Source organism: Rhinopithecus roxellana, chromosome 20 (genome assembly GCF_007565055.1).
Source record: "Rhinopithecus roxellana isolate Shanxi Qingling chromosome 20, ASM756505v1, whole genome shotgun sequence".
NCBI classification, from domain to species: domain Eukaryota; kingdom Metazoa; phylum Chordata; class Mammalia; order Primates; family Cercopithecidae; genus Rhinopithecus; species Rhinopithecus roxellana.
This window is the reverse complement of record NC_044568.1, coordinates 6,268,053-6,294,634: the sequence shown is the minus strand read 5'-3', so window position 1 is coordinate 6,294,634 and position 26,582 is coordinate 6,268,053. Positions and strand designations below refer to the sequence as shown.

Sequence of the window (26,582 nt, the reverse complement as noted above, 5' to 3'; positions counted from 1 at the left end):
GCACAGGCCCCAGCCAGCAGCTGGAAGGGGTGGGAGCCACCCACGCTCTTCCCAGGTCTCCTCGCCCCAAAGTCCCGCAGGGGGGCTCCCTCCAGAACCAGATCCTCTCTCTCTCTCTCTCTCTTCCAGGAGCTGGGAGCCCCTTGGACAGCAGCCACTCTATCCCCACCTCGGCATCAGTCACCGCCCCCAGCCCTGCTGGAAGAGGAGGAGAGAGAGGAGGAAGGCTGGAAAGAGGGGGTGGAGGAGGGGAGAAGAGGAAGAATCACGTGGGCCCAGCAAGCTGGCTCAGAGCCACGCCTGGTAGGTCAGGAGCAGAAGCATAGGTGCCCCAGCAGTGCCCTGGACTCTGGAGAGGAGAGTGCAACCTGAGAAAGTGAAGGAGGCCGGAGGAAGCCTCCGTGGCGCCTTCAAGCTGAGCCTGGGCCCCGCTTTCTGGGCAAAGGCTTGGAGGTCAAAGAAAGCTACCTAGTGAGGATACCGCGCACATGCACACTGCCTTGAGATGCAGACAGCCACCATCTACCAAGCCCAGGTCCCACATGACGAAGAGGTCAGCCAGCCTCACCAGCAAGTATGACCAGGGTGTGGCCAAAACCACTCTGCCTGGCTAGTTTCACTGGTTAAACGGGAGTCCTCTCAATCTTCAGCTGGACAAAAGTGGAACTGACTGTACCGTTTGGACTAAAAAATTGCAATCTTCCATATGACTGGGTTTCTCTCCTCAGTCTTATGTGTGTAGGGGGCTCTGGGGCTCCAGTCTAACGCTAGTTTGGTTTGGGCTGGTGGTTTGCCCTTGACCCCGGGTGAGGAAAAAGTCCTAGAAATGGGGAGGAGGTATCTGTGATGGGCCTAGGTCTTTGCTAGGGAGCTCCTCTCCTGAGCTAACAGCAGGACCCTAAACTTCACCTTCCTCAGGAAAGAAGCCTCCTCACCTTCTAAAAAGTTCTTTTTAGAAATGTAAATCCGCCGGGCGCGGTGGCTCAAGCCTGTAATCCCAGCACTTTGGGAGGCCGAGACGGGCGGATCACGAGGTCAGGAGATCCAGACCATCCTGGCTAACACGGTGAAACCCTGTCTCTACTAAAAAATACAAAAAACTAGCCGGGCGAGATGGCGGGCGCCTGTAGTCCCAGCTACTTGGGAGGCTGAGGCAGGAGAATGGCGTAAGCCCGGGAGGCGGAGCTTGCAGTGAGCTGAGATCCGGCCACTACACTCCAGCCCGGGCGACAGAGCGAGACTCCGTCTCAAAAAAAAAAAAAAAAAAAAAAAAGTAAATCCACGGCCAGGTGCAGTAGCTCACGTCTATAATCCCAGCACTTTGGCAGGCCAAGGCGGGCGGATCACAAGGTCAGGAGTTCCAGACCAGCCTGACCAACATGGTGAAACTCTGTCTCTACTAAAAATACAAAAAAATTAGCCGGGTGTGGTGGTGGGGGCCTGTAGTCCCAGCTACTCGGGAGGCTGAGGCAGGGGAATGGTGTGAACCCAGGAGGCGGAGCTTGCAGTGAGCCGAGATCGCGCCACTGGACTCCAGCCTGGGCGACAGAGCGAGACTCCATCTCCCCCCAAAAAAGAAATATAAATCTACTCATCGTACTTCCTGCTTAAAACTCTCTAATGGCGGCTGGGCATGGTGGCTCATACCTATAATCCCAGCACTCTGGGAGGCTGAGGCGGGAGGATCACGAGGTCAGGAGATTGAGACCATCCTGGCTAACATGGTGAAACCCCGTCTCTACTAAAAATACAAAAACAAAATTAGCCAGGTGTGGCGGCAAGCGCCTGGAGTCCCAGCTACTTGGGAGGCTAAGGCAGGAGAATGGTGTGAACCCGGGAGGCGGAGCTTGCAGTGAGCCGAGACTGAGCCACTGCACTCTAGCCTGGGCGACAGAGCGAGACTCTATCTCAAAAAATGAATTAAAAAAAAATTATCTAATGGCTTCCCACAGCCCAGGTGACCACGGGCCTGTTTCCCCCAGCACCACTCACACAGACTCCTCAGACGAGCCCGTCCTCCTCCAGGCCATCTGTGCCTGGCCCCTTGGCATTACTCAGGCCTTCGCTCCCCAGCCAGTTACTCAGGGAAGCACTAAACCAGCCCAGCAAGAGAAGCCCCCAGCAACTACCCCGGGACAGGGCCCTGTCCCAGGATTGTTGCTCCTGCCTACAAGGTCTCTGTAGGGCGAATGAATGGTGCCCCAGTGGCTGGATGCTGCAGCATGAGCCAGGTCCCAGCTTCCCCGCTCGGAACTGAAATGGCCACGCACACTCCATGCACAGACACAAGCCAAAACACGCTCAGTTCCTGGAGCCTGTACGTTTTGATAGGTCCCACCCAGGGTCTTCCTGCAGAGGACAGGAGCTGTTTCTTTTTGGCTCCTCTGCAGCTGGTCTCTGCTGACCGTGCCAGGGTGAAGGTCTCAAAGGAAGGAAGTGGGGATCTCAGGTCACTGACTGAAGCCACAGGATGGCCTCTGTGGAGAGCCTGGGAGAAGCTTACCTCTGCCCAGCCTGTGATCAAAGCCAGGCCCTCCCAGGACCCAGAACACACTTCACAGGAAGAGCTCCCAGCAGTGATGGCCCACCTCCTGGGGACCCCTGGTGCTGCGGAACATGTCCGCCAGGACCCCAGGCCTGCCCTTACCTCCACCTGCTAGAACCACTGGGTCCTCAGCCTCAGTGGAGGCTTCAATCCACCCCGGCTTGCCCACACAACTCACCTGAGAGGCCTGAGGCTTTGTTCTGGGGTCAAAGATCCGCAGCTGCTTGTCCTGGAAAAGCAGAGAGGAGGAAACAACTTGCAACTAGGGCTAGAGGGTCCCTGGAAGCCAGCCTGTTCCCCCACCCCCCAGCTCTGAGCAGCCCATCCCCAGCACACAGGGCTGGCATCACACACCAGGGCATCCCTCCTCAGCCCTGTGCCTCCTTCTCAGCACAGCAGCAAGCACCACCCAGTCCCCCAAAAAAGCAAGCTCAGCAAGGAGTGTTCAGCTGCCTGACACCTACTCCACACCAGGCATACCAGACACTCGACCCCTCCTAGTCTTCCAACTACCCTATGAAGTGGTACTATCACCATGACCCCCGACAGTCAGACAAATGGAGGTCCAGAACTAAACTCTAGGCTGTCAGTGCCCCACACATGCTCAGCCCTATGCTAGGCCCAGCCTGGAGAGGCTCACGCGATGACCTCATTTCTGCACTTACAGAATTTAGCATTTAACCAGGAAAATGAGCTTACACCTCCGAACCATCCATTTGGCAGTAACTGATTCAGATTATCCAAAGGGAGAATGGAAACAGACAAAAAGCAGAAAAAAATGTACTGAAATAAAACACCCATACTTTGCATAGGACCTTCTTTCTGTGGAACAATCTGTGTGTGTGTGCATGCACACGTGTGTGTACACAAACATGCACCACGTTTGGCTATAATAAATTAAGTGCAAAAGGAAGCTGGAGAATAACATGGCATAGTGTGATTCTACTGTGGTAAAAATCAACAAAAATCTCCATTTGTGTGACCATGATCCTGTTTGTTTTTATTGTTACACAGCTGTCATATAGTCCATACATTTTACATGTTTGCTGAGCAGGGAGAAAAGGTCTAGACTAACACAGGCCGCTGTGCTAATGCTGGGTACCAAGTGTGAGGAAGGTGGGGGCTGGTTAACTTTTCCTTTTTACATCTTAGCACAAGTCTATTTTGTTTCATTCAGCATAGATTCCTGTTTTCCTATTTTGAAAAACAGTAAACAACTCGAATTTGAAATGAAAAACAACACCAACCAGGCATAGTGGCTCATGCCTGTAATCCCAGCACTGTGAGGCTGAGGTGGGTGGATCACCTGAGGTCAGGAGTTCGAGACTAGTCTGGTCAACATGGTGAAACCGCGTTTCTACTAAAAATAAAAAAATTAGCTGGGCGTGGTGGCGGGCGCCTGTAATCCCAGCTACTCAGGGGGCTGAGGCAGAAGAATCGCTTGAACCCGGGAGGCAGAGGTTGCAGTGAGCTGAGGTTGCACCACTGCACTCCAGCCTGGGCAACAGAATGAGACTCCGTCTCAAAAAAAAAAAAAAAAAGAAAAACAACATCCTTTGCACCAGCACACATTAAAAAAAACTTGAAATACACATGCTACTCAAAATACAATGGAGTTACATCCCAATAAACCCATCTTAAATTGAAAATATAGTAAGTATGGCCAGGAGCAGAAGCTCATGCCTGTAATTCCAGCACTATGGGAGGCCGAGGCGGCAGATCACTTAAGGTTAGGAGTTCGAGACCAGTCTGGCCAACAAGGTGAAACCCTGTCTCTACCAAAAATACAAAAATGAACCAGGCATGGTGGCAGGCACCTGTAATCCCAGCTACTCAGGAGGCTGAGGCAAAATTGCTTGAACCTGGGAGGCAGAGGTTGCAGTGAGCCAAGATCATGCCACTGCACTCCAGCCTGGGTGACCCAGCAAGACTCTCTTACACTCACACACACACACACACACACACACACACACAAAGGCCAGGCCCAGGGGCTCACGCCTGTAATCCCAGCATTTTGGGAGGCCAAGGTAGGCAGATCACCAGGTCAGGAGATCAAGATCATCCTGGCTAACATGGTGAAACCCCGTCTCTACTAAAAATACAAAAAATTAGCTGGGCGAGGTGGCGGGCGCCTGTAGTCCCAGCTATGGGAGGCTGAGGCAGGAGAATGGCGTGAACCTGGGAGGCGGAGCTTGCAGTGAACCGAGATTACACCACTGCACTCCAGACTGGGCGACAGAGCAAGACTCCTGTCTCAAAGGAAAAAGAAAAGAAATATATATTAAGTGAAATTTGCAGACCAGAGAGTCAGAGTCTTTGTTCAAAGAATCACCAGTGCTTAAAGTGTGAAAACTTGTGGTTATGTATCACTTTCACACCATCGTAAAGTAAAAAAATTGTAAGTCAGGGACAACCTGTACTTAGTTATAAATCTAATGAAATATATACAAGATTTATATGAGGACAATTGCAAAACTTTGATGAAAAAATCAAAGAAGATCTAAATAAATAGGTAGTTCATGTTCATGGATATAGAATCTCAATACTGTCAAAAAGTCAATTATTCTCAACTTTATAAATTCAACAGAGTCCCAATCAAAATTCCAGTAAATTATTTTGTGGACAAACTGATTTTGAAGTTTCTATAAAGAAACAAAAGACACAGAATAGCCAACCAAGTGCAGTGGCTCCCGCCTGTAATTCAGTACTTTGGTAGCAGCCCAAGGCTGGTGGATCATTTGAGGTTAAGAGTTGGATGATCAGCCTGGCTAACACGGTGAAACGTCATCTCTACTAAGAATACAAAAAAATTAGCCCAGCGTGGTGGCACATGCCTGTAATCGCAGCTACTTGGGAGGCTGAGTCAGGAGAATCACTTGAACCCGGCAGACAGAGGTTGCAATGAGCTTGCAGTGAACCAAGATCGTGCCACTGCACTTCAGCCTGGGAAACAGACTGAGGCTCCATCCAAAAAACAACCCAAAAATGCTACCGTAGGCCAGGCACAGTGGGTCCTGCCTGTAATCCCAACACTTTGGGAGGCCAAAGTAGAAGAATTACTTGAGCCCAGGAATTCGAGACCAGCCTGAGCAATATGGCAAAGTCCATAAATGGACAGTTCTCTTTGTTTTTTTGTTTTTTTTTTTTTTTTTTTTTTGAGATGAAGTTTCACTCGCCACCTAGGCTGGAGTGCAGTGGTGTGATCTCGGCTCACTGCAACCTCTGCCTCTCGTGTTCAAGTGATTCTCTTGCTTCAGCCGCCCGAGTAGCTGGGAATACAGGTGCCCGCCACCACGCCCAGCTAATTTTTTGTATTTTTAGTAGAGACGGGGTATCACCGTGTTAGCCAGGATGGTCTCAATCTCCTGACCTCGTGATCCTCCCACCTCCCTCCCTGGCCTTTTGTTTGTTTGTTTTTGAGACAGAGTCTCGCTCTGTTGCCCAGGCTCAAGTGCTGTGGTGCAATCACAGCTCACTGCAAATCAACTTCCTGGACTCAAGCGATCCTCCCACCTCCGCTTCCCAAGTAGCTGGGACCACAGGCACAAGCTACCAGGCCCTGCTAATGTTTTAATTTTTCTTTTGTAGAGATGAGGTCTCATTATGTTGAGCAGGCTGGTTTTGAACTCCTGGCCTCGAGCAACCCTTCTGCCTCAGCCTCCCAAAGGGACGGCATTACAGGTGTGAGCCACCACGCCTGGTTTAAACATATGTTTTTAAAATATATATATACAAATGGCCAAAAAGCATATGAAAAGGTGTTCAATATCGTTAACCATTAGAGAAATACAAACCCAAACCACAATAAGATATCCCCTAACACCCATTAGGATGCCTATTACATTTTTAAAAATAGCAAGTGTCAGGCCGGGCACGGTGGCTCATGCCTGTAATCCAAGCACTTTGTGAAGCCAAGGTCGGGAGAATCACTTGTGGTCAGGAGTTCGAGATGAGCCTGTCCAACATGGTGAAACCCCGTCTCTACTAAAAATACAAAAATTAGCTGGGCGTGGTGGTATGCACCTGTAATACCAGCTACTCGGGAGGCTGAGGCAGGAGAATCACTTGAACTCAGGAGGTGGAGGTTGCAGTGAACCGAGATCGTGCCACTGCACTCCAGCCTGGGTGACAGAAAGAGACTCCATCTTGAAAAAAAAAAAAAAAATAGCAAGGTGGGGTGCAGTGGCTCACACCTGTAATCCCGACACTTTGGGAAGCCAAGGTGGGTGGATCACGAGGTCAGGAGTTCAAGACCAGTGTGGCCAACATAGTGAAACTCCGTCTCTACTAAAAATACAAAAATTAGCCAGGTTTGGTGGTGTGTGCCTGTATTCCCAGCTACTGGGGAGGCTGAGGCAGGAGAATCGCACGAACCTAGCAGGCGGAGATTGCAGTGAACCGAGATGGCACCATTCATTGCACTCTAGCCCGGGTGACAGTGCGAGACTCTGTCTCAAAGAAAAAAAGAAAGCAAGTGTTGGTGGGTACGTCAAGTTATAACCCTTGCACACTGTTGGTGGGATTGTAAAATGGTGCAATTGCTATGGAAAACAGTATGGCAATTCCTCAAAAAATTAAAAGTAGACCTATCATGTGTTCCAGCAACCCCACTTTTGGGTACCTACACAAAAGAACGGAACGCAGGCCACAAAGAGATATTTGCACACCCGTGTTCACAGCAGCACTACTTGCAATAGCCAAGAAGTGGAAACAACCAAGATCTACTGATTGATAAATGGATCAACAAAACGTGGTCTGCGTGTCCTGCGCAGCCTTCAGAGGCAAGGAAGTCCTACTGCACACAGCAACAACCAGTAACCCCTGACGACGCAGCATTCCATGATGCTCAGAGAAATCAGTCAGCCCCAAAAGAACAAATAGTATATGACTCTGCTTATGTGAGGCATCTAAAGTAGTCAAATTATACACACAGAAAGTGGAACGGCAGTTCCTAGGGGCTGGGAGGTAGGGCAAAGGGGAACTGCTGTTTAATGGGTATAGAGTTTCAGTTCTGCAAGATGAGAAAGTTCTCAAATCTGTTTCACAACAGTGTAAATATACTTAACACTACTGAACTGCACACTTAAAAATGGTTAAGACGGTGATTTTTGGCACTTCGGGAGGTCAAGGAGGATCATTTGAGCCCAGGAGTTTGAGACGAGCCTGGGCAACATAGTGAGATCCCTGTCCCTACAAAAAATTAAAAATAAAAATGTAGCTGGGCGTGGTGGCTAGTGCTAGTAGTCCCAGCTACTTAGGAGTCTGAGATGGGAGGACTGTTTGAGCCTTGGAGTTCGAGGCAGCAGCAAGTTTAAAAAAAAGAAGGTAAATTTTATATGTGTTTTCTTACCATAATTTAAAAAACAGCTATTAGCCCACAAAAGTACACTGCTAAGTGAAAGAAGCCAATCTGAAAAGGCTACATACTACGTACCATGTAATTCCAACTATATGATGTTCTGGAAAAGTCCAATATACAGACAATGAAAAGATCAGCGCTTGGCAGTGATCTGGGAGGAGGGAGGAAAGGATGAATAGGTGGAACCCAGTGGATGTTCAAAGCAGTGAAACTATTCCGTAAAGTGGTAAAGTGGTTACATTACATCACGCATTTGTCAAAACCCATAGAACATACAACACAGACTGAACCCTCATGTAAACTGTGCACTTTATTTAATAACAATGTATCAGGCTGGGTATGGTGGCTCAGACCTATAATCCCAGCACTTCGGGAGGCCGAGGTGGGTGGATCACTTGAGGTCAGAAGTTTGAGACCAGCCTAGTCAACATGGTGAAACTCCATATCTAAAAATAAAAAAAAATTAGGCCAGGCACAGAGGCTCACACCTGTAATCCCAGCACTTTGGGAGGCCAAGGTGGCCAGATCACCTGAGGTCTGGAGTTCGAGATCAGTCTGACCAACAGGGAGAAACCCTGTCTCTACTAAAAACACAAAATTAGCTGGGTGTGGTGGCACCTGCCTGTAATCCCAGCAACCCGGGAGGGTGAGGCAGGAGAATCGCTTGAACCCTGGAGGTGGAGGTTGAGGTGAGCTGAGATCGTGCCACTGTGCTCCAGCTTGGGCAACAAGAGCGAGACTCTGTCTCAAAACAAAACAAAACAAACAAAAAAGTAGCCGAGTGTGGTGGCACGTGCCTGTAGTCCTAACTACACGGGAGGCTGAGGCACGAGAATCACTTGAACCCAGGAGGCAGAGATTGCAGTGAGCTGAGATCACACCACTGCGCTCCAGCAGTGCAATAATATAATAATAGTAACAATAATAGTTTACCATTGGTTCCTCAATTGAAACAACGTACCACACTCATACAGGATGTTCGTCACAGACACTGGGGAGGGAGGAGGTAAGGAATATGGAAAATCCTTGTACTACTTGCTCGCTTTTTTTGTAAACTTAAAACTGTTCTAGAAAATAGTCTATCAATTAAAACAACCCAAAAAGAAATGCAGGGGAAAACCAACTGAATTCCCGCTCTACGTGCAGCCCCTCCCTGGGGGATGAGTAGCCTCCCCGCTACTACCAAGCTCCAGGCTAAGTGCTAGACTCTGGGGCCTGGAGGTTGTCATGGGAAACTGCAGGGAAGAACTTCGACCTGGTCTTGGAAGGACAGAGCTTGTGCTGGGAAGGGAAAGGCATTCAAGGAAGGTAAAACAGCATGAGCAAAGAGGTGGAGAAAGGAGCTTGCTGGTGTGTGGTGTTGGGGGAGGAGAGGCCACGTGAGGAGGCAGATGGTGGAAACCAAAGGGGCCGTGGGCACATGCATGGCTGGCAGAAGTGGGGACTTGTCTGGAGAGGGCCTCAAAAGCCAGGTCTCCCTGGTCTGCCTCGGCAGGGCCCCGGTTTTATGCCGCTCCTGGCAAAGCCCTGCTAGCTGCAGTTTACCAAGGACCTGCTGCTATGTACCAGGCAGGCACCAGGTACAATCCAGGGACTGGCTCTTAACACTCCACTACTCCACAGCCTCGGGTTCAGAGGGACGGCGAGAGACAGAGAGAGGAGGATGAGAGACAGAGGACAGAGAACAGAGAGAGAACAGCGAGGGACAGTGAGGGATGAGAGAGGACAGAGAGGGATAGAAACAGAGGACAATGACAGAGCGGGCCAGATAGAGCAACTAGAGACCAAGGACAGAGAGAGAGGACAGCAGGAGACAGGTAGGACACAAGGGACAGCAAGCGACAGAGGCTCTAAGGAGATGAAGGGCAGGACGTGACATCCAGCACCCAGGGCTGCTCCTGCCCCACGGAGTTGCAGAGACCAACAGCCTGCATCCCGATGCCAACACCACCATTGACCAGCTATGACGTGGGCAAGCCCCTGAGCTCCCTACGGTTTATTTTTATTTTAATTTTTTTTGTTTGAGGTTTTAGTTTGTTTTGAGACGGTGTCTTGCTCTGTCGCCCAGGCTGGAGCACAATGGCGTGATCTCGGCTCACTGCAACCTCCGCCTCCCAGGTTCAAGAGATTCTCCTGCCATAGCCTCCTGAGTAGCTGGGATTACAGGTGCGTGCCACCATGCCTGGCTAATTTTTGTATTTTTAGTAGAGGCGGGGTTTCACTATGTTGGCCAGGTTGGTCTCGAACTCCTGACATCAGGTGATCCGCCTGCCTTGGCCTCCCAAAGTGCTGGGATTACAGGCGTGAGCCACTGTGCCCAGCCAGTTTGGTGTTTTTTTTTTTTTTTTTTTTTTTTTTTAAAGAGACAAGGTCTTGCTTCATCGCCCAGGCTGGAATGAAGTGGTTCAATCCCAGCTCACTTCAGCCTCCAACTCCTGGGCTCAAGCAATCCTCCTGCCTCAGCCTGGGACCACAGGCGTGTGCCACCATGCCTGGCTAACTTTTGCATTTTTTTGTAGACATGGAGTTTCACCATGTTGCCCGGGTTGGTCTTGAACTCCTGGGCTCAAGTGATCCTCCCACCTCGTCCTCCCAAAGTGCTGGGATTACAGGCATGAGCCAGCGCCCGGCTACCCGCCCAGCCCTGTGAACTGTGAGGATGCAGACAGCGCCACCCCTGGGCAGGGCTGGGCGCTGGGGCTAAGGGCGGAACTCACAGCATACACTCCATGAGGGCAGCTGGGCCACCGGGTGCAGGAGCTTAACGTGGGGTCCAAACCAGAGTTCAGAGTGAGCACTGAGGCTGCTCTGGCGCAGCGGAGAGGAACTGGGCTGCAGAGGCCATGTCCTCCCCCCGCTCACCAGGCTCAACTATGCCGGGAGTAGGAGAGCAGCAGGCTGGGATGGGCCATCCGTGAGGAGAGCGCGCCCCCTAGCGGCCTCCTGCCCCTTCTCTCCCAGCTCGGGACGCCCCTTCACCGCAGTGGGAGGAGCTGAGAGGGAGTAGGAGGGAGCTTTGGTGGTCCCGGGAGGCAGACCTGCTCACACAGCGGCAGGACAGGAGTGGGAACCAGGGGCACGGAGGCTTCCCCGCCAGGAAGGAGATGGGGCGGGGGTGGGGGCACACTCTGGTGGGAAGTCCCATGACCCCTCCACCCCCATCCCCATCAGGCAGCCCGTGGCATGAGCAGCTCCAGTGCGGAAACCCAGAGCCAGGTGCCGCAGCAAAGAGGGACTCAGGCTCGCTCCTGCTGTGGGGTGGGCCCATCCAGCAGCTCCAGCCACAGCTCAGGACAAGCCCTCGCTCTCTGCACACTCATGGGCATCACCGGCTGCCCTACTACAGTCAGGCCGCCCCCCACTCCCGGCTCCATACTGCCAGGGTTTCCAGTGTAGGATACCCCACCAGGACCCGATGTGCCTGCTTTACAGCAAAAGGAGGCGGCAGCAGACCCAGGGCTGAGGTAGCCATTGGCCCTAGACTGTGCTGACGGGTGCGGCTTGGAGGCAATGCTGCATCCCCACAGGTGGAATTCCTAGGTCCAGGAACCAGGGAAAGGAGCGGGAGTTGTTCCACTAAGCATCACTCCCACGACCCACTTGGGACATGTGTGCTTCTCGTCCCTGCAACTTTAAGCTCTGGGTTTAGTGGGGGAAACACATCCACTGGGGAAGCAGCAGGAGCTCCTCCATACTGTGGACTCCTCTGACTTCCTGCAAGACGCCAGCAAGCAAGCAGAAGAGAGGCCACGCCGGTGGCCCACGGGGTTGCTCACTGTCCTTCCCTGCACAGCTGTGACGGTAAATAGGGCTCGGACCCCCAGGAGGAGGACCTGGACCACCACACCAGTGACAGAGGGGCAGAGACAGTTTCTCAAAGAAAGGAGATGTCACAGTCCCAAGGCAGCCATCTCTGAGTCCTGCTGAGACTGCCCAGGCCATCCCCTCTGCCTGGGAAGCCTGTCCCCTCCTTCACAGCCAGGGCTCATCCCTCAAGGACCGGCCTTGAGATCACTCTGCCTGGGAAGCCATCCCAAGCAGGGTTAGGCCAAAGCACGTATATCAGGTCTCCCCAGAGCTCAGGTCTCCCCAGAGCTCAGGTCTCCCCAGAGCTCAGAACCTTATTGGTCCCCAGAGCTCAGGCCAGCGTCTGGGACTCTCTGCTCAACGACCACCACAAAGGAAAAACTGATCAAGACTGGGAGAGGGGCTTCCACAAAAGCAGAGTACAGAAAAGAAAGTTAGACTAGGGTCCTTCCAAGTATGCAGAGCCCTGGGGCAGGATGCTCAGGTCTGGTTGGCCTCCCTGCCCTGCTAGCTCCTGTTCGGCTCCATCCCCAGGCCTCTCAGCCGTTCTTCATGTGTCTTCAGGCTTGGCACACCTCCAGAAGCGCCCTGACAGGTGCCTCATTCCCAGCAACCCTGACACGTCTTCAGAGACCCTTGGCAGTACCCACGGCTGCCTCCCTGGGGAAGCCCTTTGGCCCTGGTCTCAGGCCCCAGCCCGGTCCTGGCTATCCTCCTTCCACCTCCTCCCCTGCAGGCTCTCCTCATCCCCTCCTAGGGGGAGCACTATGCGGTCAGCATATCAAACAAACAAGACCTTTTCACCTGCAGCCGGATTCTGCTCACAGCCCCTCCGGCCAGACCCCACTGACACCTCCAGGTACCACTGGCAGCTCAACGAGGCTGCAGGCACCCTGGAGCAGCTCTGCCCAGAACATTCACACCAGGTGCCCCTCTAGCACCCCCTCCCTGCCACAGCACATCCCCTTCCCAGTGACAGGCCTCTCCTACTGCCTCAGGACCACCATGCCTCCCACCCAACCCTTCTCCAACACTTGGCTTCCTCCTCCCAGAGGTCTCTGCCATCCCCGGCAGAGAACAGCTCTCACCTCCCTGCAGGCTGTCCCTCATCCCCCTGTAGATGCTGCCCTCCTGCCACGCACTGTCCATGCAGTTCCAAATGCAAATCTGCTCTCCTCACTATACCACCTGCCCTACTCTGGCCTTTAACACTTCATTGCCACTGGGTGCAGTGGCTCACGCCTATAATCCAAGTACTTTGGGAGGCTGAGGCGGGCAGATCATGAGGTCAGGAGATCGAGACCACAATGAAACCCCGTCTCTACTAAAAATACAAAAAATTAGCCGGGCGAGGTGGCAGGCGCCTGTAGTCCCAGCTACTCGGGAGGCTAAGGCAGGAGAATGGCATGAACCCGGGAGGCAGAGCTTGTAGTGAGCCGAGATCACGCCACTGCACTCCAGCCTGGGCAACAGAGCGAGACTCTGTCTCAAAAAAAAAAAATAAAAAAAAAAATAAAAACCACTTCATTGCCTTCCCATTACCCCTACGGCAACAGGCACAACCCTTACTCACCACCCAGCACCCGCCTGCCCCGCACCCACCTGTCCTAGTCCCAGATCTGAGGCCATGTATCCCTGGCCTGTCCAACCAGCTCAAAGCACCATGTCCCTCTTGCAGAGCCCAGGTCACAGATCCTCTTGTCTGTACTGTCCATGATGGAAGTCACCTCCCTAGCAGCTGGGGCCTGGCCCAGCACCTGTGGCCAAACGTTGCCTAACAAGAGTCTCACGGAAAGGCTGGCGGTTAGGACAGACCAGACGGGGTCAGAGGAGGCTGGGTGAAGGTGGGGATGATAGGGCGCAAACCAGGAACCAGCATGGGCTCTCATCTGACAGGGGTCCAGGCAAGGTAGGGACTTTCAGACGTAGGTTAGTGGGGGTGTGAGGGGCAGCTAGCGGACAGGGCACACAGGTAACTATCCTGACCTCAGTGCTCCGCTGCCCGCTAAACAACAAGCCTGGAAGGCCCAGCCCAGGGGGTCCCAGCCCAGGAGACAAGCACAGAGCCCGACAGGGGCTCCCCGCCCTGCCTGCTCACCTTGCACGCCGTGCCCACCAGGGCTCCATCCCGGTTCCAGATGGCGCTCTGCACCAGGTCCCCATGGGCCACCAGCTCTGCAGAGAAGCAGTCACAGTTAGGCTCTGGGCAGCGAGGGCACCAGGGAAGTGGGTGGAGGCGGGCCTTGCTGGGGGGAACTCCCAGAGCAAAGGCAGCAGCTACGAGGATCCTTTTCAGCCAAGGGGGTAAGGGCAGCAGCTCCTCCCAGACAGCTTCCCCTGCACCACAGGCTGCTTCCTTCACCCCACCTTTGTGCAGCTGTACATCACTCAACTACCTTCTGAGGCTTCCTGCTCCTGGCCTGGCTCTCTCATCCCTCCCAGACTCACTTCCAATATAGCTCCCACCCCATAGGGTCACTCCCATCCTAAGCCTCTACACCTGCCATCTATACTCTCTCCCACTAGTGTGAGGTATTAAAATACACTTCTACATCCTCTGCAACTCCTGTTCCAGGTTAAATTGTGCTCCCCTAAAAAGACGGTGAAGTCCTAACCTCCACTACTTTTTGGAGACTTGCTCTGTCACCCAGGCTGGAGTGCAGTGGTGCGATCTCAGCTCAGTGCAATCTCTGCCTCTTGGGTTCCAGCAATTCTGCTGCCTCAGCCTCCCAGATAGCTGGGATTACAGGCAGCTGCCACCATGCCCGGCTAATTTTTTTATTTTTAGTAGAGACGAAATTTCACCACGTTGGCCAGGCTGATCTCGAACTTCTAACGTCAAGTGATCTGCCCACCTCAGCTTCCCAAAGTGCTGGGATCACAGGCATGAGCCACTGCACCCGGCCTATTGTTATTATTTTTTGAGACAGCAGCTTGCTCCGTCGCCCAGGCTGGAATGCAGTGGTGTTATCATAGCTCACCGCAGCTTTCACCTCCTGGGGTTCAAGTAATCCTCCCATCTCAGTCTCCTGAGTACCTGGGACACAGGTCATGCCACCACGCCTGGCTCATTTTTTAATTTTTTGTAGAGATTGTATCTCACTATGTCACTCAGGCTAATTCTCAAAATCTTGGGCTCAAGCGATCCTCCTGTTTTGGCCTCCCAAAGTGCTGGGATTACAGGTGTGAGCCACGGCGCCCGTCCAAGAAGGTTTTTTTGTTTTTTGTTTTTTTCTTTTTTTTTTTTTGAGATGGGAGTCTTGCTTTTGTCACCCAGGGTGGAGTGCAATGACACGATCTCGGCTCACTGCAACCTCCGCCTCCTGGGTTCAAGCAATTCTCCTGCCTCAGCCTCCCGAGTAGCTGGGATTACAGGCACCTGTCACCATGCCCGGTGGCTAAGTTTTTGTATTTTTAGTAGAGACAAGGTTTCACTATGTTGGCCAGGCTGGTCTCGAACTCCTGACCTCCTGATTCGCCTGCCTTGGTCTCCTAAAGTGCTGGGATTACAGGCGTGAGCCACCGCGCCCAGCCAACGTTATTTTTTATTTTTATTTTTTTGAGACTGCGTCTCACTCTGTCACCCAGGCTGGAATGCAGTGGCGCAATCTCGGTTCACTGCAACCTCTACCTCCTGGGTTGGAGCAATGCTCTTGCCTCAGCCTTCTGAGTAGCTGGGATTACAGGTGTGCGCCACCATGCCCAGCTAATTTTTGTATTTTTAGTAGAGACGGGGTTTTGCCATGTTGACCAGGCTGGTTTTGAAGTCCTGACCTCAGGTGATCCACCCACCTCGGCCTCCCAGAGTGTTGGGATTACAGGCATTAGCCACTGCGCCCGGCCGTTAATTTTTTAAATGGAGAAAAACAACAGGAAAATAAAAAATAAAAAAAACAAAACAGCTAAGAGGATGAAACTGATGGCTACGGAGAGCGAAGAGAGATGGGGTGTTTATTACAGCCTCATAGAATCTTAAAACTTGGCTGGGCGCGGTGGCTCAAGCCTGTAATCCCAGCACTTTGGGAGGCCGAGACGGGCGGATCACGAGGTCAGGAGATCGAGACCATCCTAGGCTAACACGGTGAAACCCCGTCTCTACTAAAAATACAAAAACAAAATTAGCCAGGTGTGGCGGCAGGCGCCTGGAGTCCCAGCTACTTGGGAGGCTAAGGCAGGAGAATGGCGTGAACCTGGGAGGCGGAGCTTGCAGTGAGCTGAGATCCGGCCACTGCACTCCAGCCTGGGTGACAGAGCGAGACTCCGTCTCAAAAAAAAAAAAGAATCTTAAAACTTTTATACTATGTAAGTGTAAAACTTTGGTATCTGTTTTTACATTTATGTTACTAAACACGCCAGCAAAGAGACGGAGTGCTGTCCAGAGTTGGACTGCCCTGGGAAGGGCAGGCCAGGGTGGCCTGTACCTGTCAGAGGCTGCTGCTTGGCCACATCCCAGACCTTCACAGCGGTGCCTGCTGCGCTCACCAGGACGCCATCAGAGGTGGGGTGGAACTGCAGCACCTCCACTGGGAGGTCCTCGGGGCCCAGCACCACCCCGGGTGCTGAGGGCAGGGCCTGGCCGGGCCCTGGCAGCCGCCAGAATTTTACCTGCAGGAAAGACCAAGTCCGTGAGCACGGGGTTGAGGGCCTCACTGCCTTGAGCCAGCTGCCGTGACCCCAGTGAGGTCCCGTGTTGGAACCAGGCTGCTCCAGGAGACCACATCATTGGTCTGTCGATGGGGGGTGCCCACCCACCTCAGCTTGCTTGGGCCAGGGGCTGCATACCCCACATCCGCGAAAGGAGGGAGGGGATCTCAGCTCCAGGACCACAGGGCATGGTCCGAGAGTCGGGGAAGTGGCTCAGCTGTTTCTGGCAGCCTCCCCGCCTGCTGTCCTTGGGCTCCAGGTCAGGTCACAGCCACAGCTCCAAGCAAGCCCTGTGGGGCCAGGAATTCAGACCAGCCCTGCAGCCCTGGGGGAGTGTGGCAGGGCTGGACTGGAAGGCAGCAGAGCCCTGTGGGGATGGGGGTGGGGCTCAGAAGCCCTGGACTACGGGCTGGAACATAGAGCAGCTCTTCCAACTGGCTCCACTCACCGTCCTGTCGGCCGAGCCTGTGGCCAGGAGGAAGTCATCAAAGGGCGAGAAGTCCAAGTCGGTGACCAGGTCTGTGGGAGAGGAATGGCTGAACCCACTGGAATGTCCTGTTTCCAACCCAGTAGGAAGCAAAGCCTAGGGCTTCTGAAGTGACACTTTGCGTGCACACAGAAATAGGCTGCAAGTCGACAATGCCCCTCTGGACACCATGGGGGCAAACGCCACAGGCCCCTCCTGTGACATATGTCCCTGAGGGCCCTACTGAGCCAGGGTGGCCAAGGGCTCTGGCATCAGGAGGTTGGCATGAAATGGGCAGGAAGCCCCTTGAGTCACCAGGCACACGCAGGAATGCAGCCGCCCAGCCTGACCCTTCCTAGGGCAGCACAGCCCGCTGTTCCTTCAGTGGTGGAACTGTCCCCAGGAGTCACCTAATAAATTGCTTTTTGGTTAAGCAAGCTGGAGTTGGCTTTAGTTCTGTGCAACCAAAGAACCTGCATTGTGGCTGGGCATGGTGGCTCACGCCTGTAATATCAACATTGGGAAGCTAAGGTGGGCGGATCACTCGGGCTCAAGAGTTTGAGACCAGCCTGGGCAACATGGTGAAACCCCGTCTCTACAAAAAATATAAAAATTAGTTGGGTGTGGTGGCGGGCGCCTATAGTCCCAGCTACTCGGGAGGCTAAGGCAGGAGAATTGCTTGAACTCAGGAGGCAGAAGTTGGAGTGAGCAGAGATCACACCACTGCATTCCAGCCTGGGCGACAGAGCAAGACCTTGTCTCAAAAATTAAATAAGAACTTGAATGGCTCAGCTCCGGAGGTGGGGAGGGGTAGGTGCGATGCACAAAGTGAGCCAGACACCAGAGGGAAATGTGGTGGGTGGCTGGGGAGGTAGACACTAGGCATGGAGGGTGGCAGGGGTTCGGGGCATGAACAGGACGAGAAGCATCACCAGAGCTGGGAGCACAGCGACCACCCGCTGATATCTGCCTCCCAACAGGACTGAGCAGGACTGTCTTCCTCCTGACCGCCGGAGACAGGGAAAAGATGGGACATGCCTTTGGATAGCCTTGGCCTGGAATCCCAGCTGGCAGGACCACAACAGTCGTGGGCCTAAAGCCACAGAACCCCTGCTGCCCTCACTCTGGGGTGTGCTTGCTGGGCCCTGCAGGGCAAAGTAGGTCCCTGGGCAGGTGTAGCAGCTGGCACAGGTGGGCTGGCAACTCAGGCATGAGATGTGATGACGTAATCAAGTACTGTGAGTGCTCAGCGTGTGCCGGCACCACAGGTGCCCAAGGGCTGACATGCAGGGACCTCACTGAATCCTCACAAGGATGCAGCAGGTGGTGCTGTGGCAGCATCCCCCACTGGAGGATGGGGACACCAAAACCCAGAGAGGGTGGGTAACTGCTCCAAGTCACACAGCTGAGAGACAGGGCTGGCTTTAGAACCTGTACCGCTCAGCATGACATGCTGCTGCCTCTCCCCACTGGAGTGGGCCCCAGCTGCCACCCCACAGCCTGGACACCAGAAACGCGCCCAGAAGTTGCTCACCCTCTGCCCCGCTGGCCGCTGGACGTAAGGGCAAGAGTGGCCCTGAGCTGAGAGGCTGAAGGAGCCCCTGAAGGCAGGGCAGCAGCCAGAGCCTCGCCTGGCCATTTCTCCCCACACCAGCACCTCTGAAGCAGAAGGGCACCTGGTGCCTCTAGGGCAGATTCCAGGGCTGCTGGAGCTCACCTTCCCATGAGCAGTTTCCCAGTAGGGCTGCTCAAGCAGGCAAGGCTCTGAACAGCTGCAGCCACAATGAGGCTAAGGACTTGCCTACAAAACCCTGGTCCAGCTTCTATTTGGAGAGTCCTAGTAGCAAAGGGTTCACCACCTTGTAAGCATCACTAACTTGGGCTAGCTCCCTCATGGGTAAAAAGTATCAAAAAATCAAACATGAAGCCAGGCACATTGGTTCACGCCTGTAATCTCAGCACTTTGGGAGGCCAAGGTGGGAGGATCACTTGACGCTAGGAGTTCAAGACCAGCCTGGGCAACACAGCAAAATCCAAACTCCACAAAACATAAAGAAATCAGCTGGGCATGGTGGTGTGTGGCTATAGTCCCAGCTACCAGGGAGGCTGAGATAGAGGATCCCTTGAGCCCAGGAATTTGAGACTGCAGTGTGCTGTGATTGCACCACCACACTCGAGCCTGGGCGACAGAGAGAGACCCTGTCTCTAAAAAAAACAAACCCAAACACAGGCTCCTATAGACCTGGGTTCTGATTCTGGCCCTGCCGTAACAGTGGGTAAGTTCCTAACCTTGCAGGAGTCTCAGTTTTCATAGCTATAAAATGGGTTGTTTTAAAACCTACTTCAGGCCGGGCGTGGTGGCTCAAGCCTGTAATCCCAGCACTTTGGGAGGCCGAGACGGGTGGATCACGAGGTCAGGAGATCGAGACCATCCTGGCTAACACGGTGAAACCCCATCTCTACTAAAAAATACAAAAAACTAGCCGGGCGAGGCGGCGGGCGCTTGTAGTCCCAGCTACTCGGGAGGCTGAGGCAGGAGAATGGCGTAAACCCGGGAGGCGGAGCTTGCAGTGAGCTGAGATCCGGCCACTGCACTCCAGCCCGGGCCACAGAGCAAGACTCCGTCTCAAAAAAAAAAAAAAAAAAAAAAAAAACCTACTTCAAAGAGATTTGAGATTAGGTGAGCACAGACTTGTTATACAAGCTGCCACACAGATGTATCTCTAAAACAACATGCTACATGAAAGATGCCAGATTCCAAAGACCATGTATTGGGTGATTCCGTTTACGTGAGATGCGCAGAAGAGGCCGCTCCATAGAGGAGAGGCCGGTAAACAGCTGCAAAGGGCAAGGTAGTAAATATTCTAGGATTTCAGGGCTCAACAGTCTCAGTCACAACTCAACTCTGCAATTGTTGCAAGAAAGCAGCCACAGACTATACATCAATGAATGGGCGTGGCAGTGTTCCAATAAAACTGTTTACAAAAACAGACAGCCAGCTGGATCTGGCCGTGACAGTAGTTTGCAGACCTCTGCTACAGAGGCAGGAAGCAGATCAGCTGTTGCCTGGGGCTGTGGTATCCGAGGTAGAAATGGATTAACTGCAAAGGGGCACTTGGGATCTTTTGGGGATGATGGAAACGTTCTAAAACTGAATGGCAGTGCGCATGACTCAGTCTCTTTAATAAGAACCATCAGGCTCTTGGCCGGGCACGGTGGCTCACACCTGTAATCCCAGTACTTTGGGAGGCCGAGGTGGGCGGATCACGAGGTAAGGAGATCAAGACCATCCTGGCTAACACGGTGAAACCCCGTGTTAAATACAAAATACAAAATACAAAAAAAATTAGCTGGGCATGGTGGCGGGTGCCTGTAGTCCCAGCTACTCAGGAGACCGAGGCAGGAGAATGGCGTGAATCCAGAGGCGGAGCTTGCAGTGAGCGGAGATGGCGCCACCGCACTCCAGGCTGGGCGACAGAGCGAGACTCCGTCTCAAAAAAAAAAAAAAAAAAGAATCATCTGGCTCTTTACTTAAAACAGGTAATATGACTGGGCCCCAACACTTTGGAAGGCCAAGGTGGGAGACGGGAAGATAGCTTGAGGCCAGGAGTTCAAGACCAGGCTGGGCAACACAGCAAGACCCCATTTTACAAAAAATTTTTAAAAATTAGCCGGAGGGGCCGGGCGCGGTGGCTCAAGCCTGTAATCCCAGCACTTTGGGAGGCCGAGACGGGCGGATCACGAGGTCAGGAGTTCGAGACCATCCTGGCTAACACGGTGAAACCCCGTCTCTACTAAAAAATACAAAAAGCTAGCCGGGCGAGGTGGCGGGCGCCTGTAGTCCCAGCTACTCGGGAGGCTGAGGCAGGAGAATGGCGTAAACCCGGGAGGCGGAGCTTGCAGTGAGCTGAGAGCCGGCCACTGCACTCCAGCCCGGGCGACAGAGCGAGACTCCGTCTCAAAATAAAAAAAAATTAAAAAAAAAAAAAATTAGCCGGAGGGGTGGTGACATACGCCTGTGGTCCTGATAACTTGGGAGGCTGAGGTGGGAGGATTGCTTGAGCCCAGGAGGTCAAGGCTGCAGTGAGCCATGATTATGCTACTGCACTCCAGCCTGAGTGACAGAGCAAGACCCTGTCACAAAAACAAACAAAAAACAGGTAATGTTGGCTGGGCATGGTGGATCACACCTGTAATGCTAGTACTTTGGGAGGCTCACTTGAGAGGACTGCTTGAGCCCAGGAGTTTGAGAACAGCCTGGGCAATACAGCAAGACCTTGCCTTCTATATACTTTTTAAAAGTTAAAAAAAAAAGTTTAGATGAGAAAACTCAGCTAACATACTCTCCATAAATCTTTACTGTTGTTATTAACCACCATCATTATCACCATCAGAATCCCTCCAGGGCCCTGCATATCCAGCCTGAGGACCAGGTATCAACTGCCTTCCCTCACCCGAAGGCCTCCCAACAAGCAGCCAGGAATGCAGGCCAGAGAGACTGGGCCCGCGGCCGCTGCAGCTGGACAGGGAGAGGTGAGGCCAGCTGGGCCGCTCTGCCTCCATCTGAGGCGAGCAAACTGTTCCCTCAAGGCAGGCAGTCTGCCAGGCAGGCTGCTGGGCGCTCCCAGAAGCAGCTGCAGGACACAAAAGGTCTCTTTGTGACAGCCCATCTCCACCCCTGCAGCCCAGCACAGCCACCTCCTTGGAGGGCCCCGAGCGGCTGGGCTGGGGAGGATGCCTGCTGGAGAGGGGGCTCCAGGAGAAGACGGAGGGCTCAGAGCCATCCAGTGTGGAGTCCTCGGCAGGGACAGGGAGCCAGCATCAGTCTGGAGCCTGGGGTGGCCACTGCACACCCCACTCCATCCAGCTCACAACCGGAGCACACAGCTTCCATCCTCTCCGCCCAGGCCGGAATTCTACACCAGGAGGAAGCCTTCTGAGCCCCACCATTTCTGAGAGAGTGCACAGACAGGGTGACAGGAGGGACCTGGCAAACCATGGGGCGGTGGGGCCAGGTGAGGATGAATTTCTGGCGCTGGAGAGGGAGGTGCAAGTTTCAGGCTTCACCCACTAGTTAGACACCCACTCACCTGAATGGCAGCCCAGGTGGACCACACGTTGCTTGTCTTCTCCTTGGCCTTGCAGAGGCACAATGCCCAGTACACCTGTTAAACAAACACGGGGGCTCTGACTTCAGGCCCCACCTGAAGGAGGACCACCGAACTCCTCGCCCAGGGCTCCCAGAGGAGATGAAACCCAGCAGCTCAGCTTCAGACCTTCCCAGAGTCTCCACTAATCACAAGATCATATCCTCTGCACATAGCAATGGCCTATGGGTAGGTTCTGGCCCCATGCATGAGCCATCCATGCCTCGGATGGATACAGAAGACATTAGGTGAGAGGTCCTCTCTTTTTCACATGGGTCATACAAACGGGCTGGGGGCTTTTGTATGGGGTTTGTGGCTACCATCTGCCACTTTCCCCACCTTTACTTGAGGAGGAAGCCAATACCCAAGGTGGCAGAGTTGAGAGACCCAGAGAGGTCAGGGCCAACAGTACATGTGAGCCTTTGGGTACCAATCTGCCTGAAGCCCCTGACCTCTTAGTTAGGTTAAAACGTTATCCATTTATTGCTTAAGCCAGCTTGAGGGTCTGAGTTACCAGTATCAATCAAGAGAGTGCCAAACAAAACATGGGATTTTCAAACCTTTGTGTTCCTACTGTCCCCAGCCATCCAGGGCCTGAAGATGAGGAGCAGGGAGCACAGGGGGACAGCTGGAAATACAAGCATCAGTCCCCTCCCAGCCCTCCTGGCCATGCTCTTGCATGTGGTTTGTACACACACATGCCCTAATCAAAAGCAATCAGATTACTGCACTTGGACCAGTTTGTGGGGGTCTAAAGCCTGGCATGGGGCTCACCTCTGAGCTCCCCAAGGCAGTTCTGTTCCAAGTCTCCAACCAAACCAAGCCTGCCCCTGCTCCCCACTCCATCTATGGTGACGATGACCAAATACATGAGCGAATCTCCACACTCATGGCCACTCCCTACCTGGATGGTCGGAGTTGAACGCGATCAAGCTGCAGCTTGATTTGATGTGGTTCCTGCATGAAGGGGCGGTTCCTGCTCGAATGTCACTGATCCAGGCCTGAAAACCAAGAGTAAAGAAGCATGTGATGACAGACAGGGTTCCACCTCCACACATGCCTAAAGCAAGGGGTGGGGCATAATCTGGGGAACTCTAGCTCAAAGCTGTACCATTCGAGATGCATTCTTTTATTTACTTTTTCTTTTCTTTTTGAGACAGTCTCACTCTGTTGCCTAGGTTAGAGTGCAGTGGCACAATCTGGGATCACTGCAATCTCCGCCTCCTGGGTTCAAGTGATTCTCCTGCCTCAGCCTCCTGAGTAGCTGGGATTACAGGTGCCTGCCACCAAGCCCAGCTAATTTTTGTATTTTTAGTAGAGATGGGGTTTCATCATGTTGGCCAGGCTGGTCTTGAACTCCTGGCCTCAAGTGATCTGCCTGTCTCGGTCTCCCAAAATGCTGGGATTACAGGCATTAGCCACCACACCCAGCCGTGATGTATTACTTCAGATCGGGTCCCCACTCACGAAGTCCCTTAGAAAATGCAAAATGTGGGCAAGGCACAGTGGCTCACGCCTGTAATTCCAGCACTTTGGGAGGCTGAGGTGGGCAGATCACCCTGAGGTCAGGAGTTGAGACCAGCCTGGCCAACATGGCGAAACCCTATCTCTACTAAAAATACAAAAATTAGCCAGGCATGGTACGGGGGGCACCGACAATTCCAGCTACTCAGGAGATTGAAGCAGGAGAATCGCTTGAACCCAGGAGGCAGAAGTTGCAGTGAGCTGAGATCATGCCACTGCACTCCAGCCTGGGCAACAGAGCGAGACTCCGTCTCAGAAAAAAAAAAAAAGAAAGAAAAAGAAAATGCAAAATGTGGCCAGGCCTCCCCCAAGTACCAGGAGAAAAACACCCAAGCCCAGGGAAGGGGACCACCAAGGCCTGGCCTCATCAGGACACACCTCTCCACAAAGTCTCATAAGTAAAAGGCACACCCCCACCCAAGGGGAGGCAGAGGAGCACTTTTCTGAAACTAAGATCTGCAAGGTCCACACATTTTCTCTGTTGTCGTCAAACCACCGCTCAGCACTCCTTCCTGCCCTCAATGACAGAACACCCACGTTTTCCAATCCACCCACCCATGGCACCCCGGAAACCACCTCCGCCACCTGAAGTTTCTATATCAATGTTCACCTGCCATGGTTAGAACATCAGTCCCACCCTATTATTTCTCCCTCCTGATTCGTGTTTACTGTATAAACACAGTGACTGGAAATATGTGTGAAAAGACCAGATCACCTGTTCTCCCACCTCCCTAACATAAACTGTTTTAAGTTCTCCCTACAGTCTGTAGTTCCATGCCTATCTCTTTATGTTGCTGGACTAGGGCCCACCCAGGAGCAAGAACTAGGATCCCTCAAGTATTCTCCAGACCCCTCCAAGCAGTACTTAACTGCACTCAGAGCCGCCAGCTGTCTTGATACAAACCTAGGTACCTCCTCCTAACTTTTTTTTTTTCTTTTTTTGAGACAGTGTCTCACTCTGTTGCCCAGGCTGGTGTGTAGTGGTACGATCTCGGCTCACTGCAACCTCCGCTTCCTGGGCTCAAGAGATCCTCCAGATCCTCCAACCTCAGCCTCCCAAGTAGCTGGGACCACTGCAGTGAGCCACCATGCCTGGCTAATTTTTATTTTTTTTAACTTGTTGTACAGAGGGGTTTCGGCACGTTGCCCAGGCTGGTCTCAAACTCCTGAGCTCAAAGTAGTCCACCCACCTCAGCCTCCCAAAGTACTGGGAGTCACAGTGTCCAGCCCCTCCCCCTAACTTTTCAATGGCTCCCCACTGCATTGAGAATAAAACCCAACTTCTTCCGGTGGCCCTCAGGTTCTGTAGGACCACTCTGGACTCATCCGTCACCATGCTGCTCCGGCCATCCACTCCATCCACTCATGTTCACTTTCCATTTCTCCACCAGGCTCTTTCTCAATTCTCACCCTTCTGGCCTCAGCTGAAATGCTACCTACTCCAAACAGCCTTTCCTGACCACCCTACTGAGACTGGCCCCTCCATTCTCCATCCCAGCCCCTTATGTGTGTTCTTCGATGTCCTTATGAAAACCTCCAATGCTCTTGTCCGTCAGTTTGCTGTCTCCCTCATGAGGCTACAAGTGTCACAGGGGAAGGAAAATGCCATTGTGTTCACCGCGATGTCTCCAGCAGCTTAGCAGAGCATGAAGTGGGAGCAGAGGAAATACAGTCCAGACCACAAAAACGGAGCCTCTACCCAGACTGCCCTGACTTGCTCTGGGACCCTGATGGGGTCACTTGAGGTCAATTCCTAGGCCCAGGTATCGCAGGACACTCCCAGGCCTTAAAAATAACATGGAAAGCGGCAGAGCAGAGCTACATCCACCAAAGCATACCTCTCATCAGTCCTCCTGCCCTTTCGGGGGTCCGAAGGGTCTCCTGGCACCTGCCTCAGCAATTCTTTGGGGCTCCACCTGCTCAGGCTTCCCCAGGCCCCACCCAGCCGTGGCAGCATCACCGAGATAAGGGAAGAGCTTGCGCCAGCAGCCAGAAGAGGAAGCACCGGCGGAAACCCAAAGGAGGGGCGCGTGCGGCCGAGGGGCTCCCTCCCCACCACTGACACACTCGGGCTCGCCGGAGCCAGAGGAGAGAGGGGCGTCTCCCCACAGCCCAGCCCGGGGCAGGGGCGACTCGGAGCGGCAGGGAGGAGGAGCCAGGCGCCGGCAGCGCCCCGAGCCCCGGCTCTCGGCGAGGCCGACCGGAAGCTAGAGGCGGCCTGGCAGGCCTGGGCCCCGACTAGGAGGGCTGCGCCGCCTCGGGGGTCCCGGGGCGAGGTGGGTGAGGCAGGCAGACCGCCAGGGTCACCGAGCGCCAGAGGGAGTCACGGGAGCGCCGAACTCTGCCCTCCGGAGGCGACGAAACGGCCCGGAAGCCGGGGTCCGGGCCTGAAGGGGGTTCCCCGGGGATGTAGGGCTCGGGGGTCCAGGCGGCCCTCGGGGGGCCCCGTGTGGGGTCCGGGCAGGGGGAGGGGCAGCCGGCCGGGGCCCGAGGCGACAGCGCCCGGTCCTCGGGCTGGACTCACCTCGCGGCGGGGCGGCCGAGCCTCCGTGTGCCGGAACTTGGACACCCTGAAGCGGTTCATGGCGACCGGGACGGCGGCGGACGCGGCTTCGAGGACCCCGGGCGTCGAGCCTCAGGTGCACGCCGAGCAACCGCGAATCCGGCTGCCTGGGCCCTACCCCGGACCCAATGCCGCGGTCACGCCCCCGGCACGCCCCACTGCCAATCGCAGCCGCCTCCGGCCGGCTCGGCCACGCCCCTGACCTCTCGTTTCGCTCGCTCACCGCCGGCCCCGCCCCCCGAGGCCACGCCCTGATATCGAGGGGACTGACAGGCGCGGGTGGGAGGTCACGTGGGGCGCAGCTGTCCGCCCACGTACCGTGTGGTGCTTGCTTGCGTGGGGTCTGGGTCGCAGCATCCGCGATTTTGTGTGCAGGATTTGCTGTGGAGTATTTGCGCTGTACCTAGCACGCCTTCCAGCACTATCTACCTCTTCCGGTAGAGAGGGAGAAATTAGCTCCATTTTAGAGACAGGAAACCCTCCGCTAAAGGAGAATGTAAGCTGTTGGTCCCCAGCTCACACCAACG

At 53.8% G+C, this 26,582-nt stretch overlaps 1 protein-coding gene across 4 annotated transcripts in view; it reads right to left on the bottom strand.

Annotated features, from left to right (window-relative positions):
- Positions 1-26,222, bottom strand: part of CORO7 (coronin 7) — a 65,646-nt gene extending 39,424 nt beyond the window's left edge. For 2 of the 4 annotated variants that reach the window (XM_010353921.2, XM_010353922.2), the window contains exons 1-7: positions 26,017-26,222; positions 22,873-22,969; positions 21,912-21,986; positions 16,804-16,874; positions 16,133-16,316; positions 13,810-13,886; positions 2,724-2,774 (exon numbers count right to left, since the gene is read on the bottom strand). In XM_010353921.2, coding sequence (XP_010352223.2) covers positions 2,724-2,774; positions 13,810-13,886; positions 16,133-16,316; positions 16,804-16,874; positions 21,912-21,986; positions 22,873-22,969; positions 26,017-26,076 — 615 coding nt within the window. In that variant the 5' untranslated portion in view covers positions 26,077-26,222. The remainder of the gene's footprint in view (positions 1-2,723; positions 2,775-13,809; positions 13,887-16,132; positions 16,317-16,803; positions 16,875-21,911; positions 21,987-22,872; positions 22,970-26,016) is intronic. The other 2 variants (XM_030925610.1, XM_030925609.1) reach the window with 2 other exon arrangements.
- Positions 26,223-26,582: the final 360 nt, after the last annotated feature.